The sequence below is a fragment of the Cupressus sempervirens genome, chromosome 11, assembly GCF_028749045.1.
Source record: "Cupressus sempervirens isolate cs-2001-9-10 chromosome 11, ASM2874904v1, whole genome shotgun sequence".
NCBI lineage: Eukaryota > Viridiplantae > Streptophyta > Pinopsida > Cupressales > Cupressaceae > Cupressus > Cupressus sempervirens.
In genome coordinates, this window is record NC_143128.1 from 16090677 (window position 1) to 16094687 (window position 4011).

The 4011-nt window shown below is 35.2% G+C and overlaps 1 protein-coding gene across 3 annotated transcripts; it reads left to right on the top strand.

Moving 5' to 3' along the window:
* Positions 1 to 1520: 1520 nt before the first annotated feature.
* Positions 1521 to 3693, top strand: LOC149528003 (uncharacterized). Of its 3 annotated transcripts, XM_089809376.1 has the most exons (4): positions 1521 to 2261; positions 2361 to 2487; positions 3107 to 3138; positions 3362 to 3693. In XM_089809376.1, the coding sequence occupies exons 1-3, from the start codon at positions 2129 to 2131 to the stop codon at positions 3135 to 3137; spliced, it is 291 nt and encodes a 96-aa protein (XP_089665502.1). In that variant the 5' UTR covers positions 1521 to 2128; the 3' UTR covers position 3138; positions 3362 to 3693. The 3 variants fall into 3 exon arrangements, with proteins under 3 accessions (XP_089665502.1, XP_089665500.1, XP_089665501.1); XM_089809374.1 differs by lacking the exons at positions 3107 to 3138; positions 3362 to 3693 and adding an exon at positions 2769 to 3098; XM_089809375.1 differs by having other exon boundaries at positions 1559 to 2261; positions 3107 to 3693.
* The last annotated feature ends 318 nt before the right edge of the window (positions 3694 to 4011 follow it).

A 4011-nucleotide genomic window follows, 5' to 3' on the forward strand; every position in this document is an offset into this window, starting at 1 on the left:
AGAGTTAAGATGATGGTTGCAATTTATGAATATGGTTAGGGTTTAGGGTATCCACCACGGTTAGGATTAGGGTATAAGGTATGGATATGATAAGGATTAAAATTATTATTATGGTTAGGGTTACAAGTATTAAATGGTCAGTATTATGGTTTAGATTTGGGATTGGGGTTGGGTTTGGGGTTTAGAGTTTAGTATTTGGAATAGGGTTTAGGCTTCGAATTATTGACATCGTTAATAGTAGGATTTAGGGTTTAAGTGAGAATTTTGATTAAGGTATGGGTTTACATTATTGATAATATTATGCTTAGTGTTTGTATTTTATTATAGTTAAGGTTTAGAGTTAGGGTTAAGGTTAATATTAGGGTTTGGTTTAGGATTATGATTAGCATAAGGGTTTACATCATAGCTAGGATTATGGTGAGGTTTACGAATATAATTAAGGAGACGTCAATCACTTTTTCCAATTTCATCAAAGATAAAATATCTTAGAAAACGAAGTTCATCTTTTTGTAGTAAAAACTTGCATGCACCTTTTTGCCATGCATGGGTTTTCTAGCATGAACAGTTTATCTACTACCATGGGCATTATCTTGTACAAAATTGTGAACCAATGTTGTCATTGCCAAGCGTCGAGTATTAAGCACGTTGATAATAGCCTTCGGTCTTTCTCATCCTTTTATGATATCCACTTGTATATTCTCGGTGTCTTTTTAATGCTACAGCAACTGTCCATGTGTCATTCAACAGTCGTGGCAATAGAGTTTGTATAATGTTAACGTCCGTTGGCATATTGATAATTGTTCCTGTTAGTTCGAATTGTGATTTTTTGTGACCTAGTTGCCAGATTTGTGCAAATGCAATACGTAATGTAACTAGCTTTTTTTAAGCTCAGAAAGTGTGGCTATTTGTTGTAAAGGTTTATTTGTTCTGATATGCTTTGGGCTTGCGAAGGTTGGTTTCTTGTCATGCTCTAATTGCTTTTTACAAAACTTGCATAGTGTGTCACCCGACATTTTGGTTCTTTCTAGTAGTAGAAGTGAACATTGGTGGATTCTATTTTGTGTTATTTGTCTCATATGTTTCTTGAAGTGAAGTTGTGAAAAAATTTGACAGCTATATTCTGGTGTGTCCTGTATTTGTTCAAGGTAATATTCTATTACAGTTTGCTTCTATTAAAAAGGCTATTACCACATCTGATATTGGACATGCATAATTGCAAAACCTAAAATTTGAGAATTGGGGGGCAGATTGTTGCAAAATTTTAGTGTACATTTGAGGATTGTTACAACTTCCAGGCAGCCACCCTTCTAGGTGCAGGGAAAGGCAGGGTTTTTGCATATAAGTGGTTCAAAATGCCCATGCAAAGGATTCTCATCATGAAACAAAATTGAATATGCATCCTTCTGTGAATCCTTGTTAAAGTGCAGGTATCTCAATCTTGTTGTGGATGACCATACGCATATTTGTACATTTAGCCATTTGGAAAGCCACTTAATACAAAACAAGTCGCCCCAAAGGCTGTACTCATCAAAGTTGGGGCTAGGAACTGCCGACAATCGCATTCTCTATATGTATGTCTGAACATTAGAAATGCCATGTAACTCGTACAATGCTTGTGGGTCCAGCTCATTATTGTAAGAAAGCAAAGCCTCAAGATCACCATTATTAAGGCAATGTACGAAATGGTCAATGATTCCATTGCGTAGTTGTGTAGAGGTGTAGCGCATATGAAACAAGACTTGAAAAGAGTCAAAGAGGCAATCACACACATTGTATGCAAAATATTTTGGCCTACACATGTTATTGTCCTCCAAGACTCTATGGATTGTGAACTGCAGCACATTTCTATTAACAGGTTTGTAATTTTCTATGTCTATGACATACTGAATTGGATTTGGTGGTTGTAGTGGTGGTTCAATGTAGTCCTATGTTGATGCTCTCAGTGCATTGGGACTTTTGACTGCCAAGTATTAAAAATATTGGAGGAAGATGTAATACATGTATATTAATGCTAGATTGGATTTTTTTTGGATCAGTCCATATAGTTAGCATAAAGATATTTTTGTATTGTTCTAATTAAAGGCAGCATTGCACGGAATGGAGAAGGTAAATACATTCAGAATTTTCAATGTGCAATGTGTGGAGTGGTAGACGACTCACCAAGAATGTAGTGAACTGGCTAATCCTCAACAGGTGTTGCAATATGGAACGTTTCCAACAAGTATTCTGGAGTCGTGTACTCGAAATGGAAATCTGCAAGGGTACAAAACAAAATCAATAAAATGATCAATCAGCAAGGTCGTATGCTAAACATTGAAATCGTTGCAACAATTAGAGAGTAATTTGCATTTTCTGTGTAGCAAAACAATATCAAAACCAGAAGCAGCAGCAACAACAACCGCAACCGCAACCGCAACCGCAACAACATCCGCAGCCAACACATCAATCATTTTGTTCCCACCAACAAAAAAAAAAGACAGATTTCAGGTATATTTTTCAGTGCATTTGATCAATTGCTCTGAAGTATAATATCAAAATTCCTTCCTTTGAAGTTTTCCATTGCTAGTTTTTGTCAGCAGATTTCTTGCCTAGGAAACACCCCACACAGTTTTCTTTATCTCCATCAGGCATTGCCTGTGGAAAGCTTGGTGTGTCAAATCATTAAGACAGTTTGGTAGTAGGTCAAGATAGAAATGATCACAAATTGGCTATAGGCATATGATGATATTTATTGGGATTATTATTTTTATGTTGGAATTTGAATATAGGCACAAGAAACAAGAGGAGGATGTCCTTGTATATGATTGCAAATGCACACCGGACGATTCTGAGAGCATCAATTGTGGCACATATAATCGCTGTGTTTTAGTTTTGGTTTATAGATGTTTGTTCCGTATCATTTGTCTTTCATTCCATTGAGTAGCATACAGATCAAATTTACTGAGAAGAGTAGGTGCAATAGGAGTGGCTCATATTTTCTGATGAAATTAGATTTAAGATCTGAACAGAAAAAGTTTGTTTGGAGAAAGTTGCATGTTTTTTATGTTTTAAAATTAGTTATCTATCATTTTACTGGATTATGATTGGATTGTCAACTCCCTCGCAGATATCAAGAAGAGAGAAGACACGATTATTAAGGTAATAATAATAAATGAGCCTTGAGCAGAACAGCTAGCTTCAATACAGAGTACAGGGCCTTGAAAATCAAGCTCTTTGAGATTACATAGCTTTTGGGGATTGTTACAGTTGGCTATTAGGGATTTTTATATTTTGCATGCTATTTAACATGGATACTCGTGGGAATAACTATAGTAGTCATTTACTACATGTATAAAAATAGTTTCAATTGAATAAAATGCAGAAGTAAAAGAGGAGTCTCAGGTCTGCTTGATGATTCCGGCATCTAGAGATTGGAAATTTGTGTGTTTCTGTTGGCTTATATAATTCTATCATGGGGAGCTCAGGTGCAGGTCAGGTATTATGATGACAAATACAATGATGAAGAGCTTCTTGATGCGAACAAAGTGTAATCTGAATTATATAATCAAATGCTGTAGACAATTAAACCATGGGGGATTCAGAACTGGGTAGATTTGATGTGTCTTGTAAGTGATAGAATAAAGGAGTGTACCCTATTCTATAACTAGTATTCATGCAAACTATATAATAGCAGCAATTGTTTCTTTTTATGCAGATGCCGATTTTATTTAAAACTTTATACTGTATTAGAAATCTGAATTTGATTATATATGTTAATTACTAGATAGCTGACTGCTTTCTTCTACTATTAGTCTAAAATGTTTTTAACAGTGACCATTTATTTTCCATTCCTGTAAATTGCAAATATAATTATTTAGAAGAAAGAGTTCACAAACTGCTAAAGCAAAAAGGTAGATTGCTACCACAGACCTTCTGTACTGATGTTTGAAGTGCAATATTAACTATTTACTCAGACTGCGCCTAATGTACCCTGCGGAAACCAAAAATAATCAAACAGTTTTAATCATAAAA

Bases quoted from the DNA above. Each gene is read 5' to 3' on its own strand.
- LOC149528003 (XM_089809374.1), top strand. From the start codon at position 2,129: ATGTGCAATGTGTGGAGTGGTAGACGACTCACCAAGAATGTAGTGAAC. The intron at 2,262-2,360 runs GTACAAAACAAA...TTTTCTGTGTAG, and splicing joins CGAAATGGAAATCTGCAAGG to CAAAACAATATCAAAACCAG. The intron at 2,488-2,768 runs GTATATTTTTCA...ATTTGAATATAG, and splicing joins AAAAAAAAGACAGATTTCAG to GCACAAGAAACAAGAGGAGG.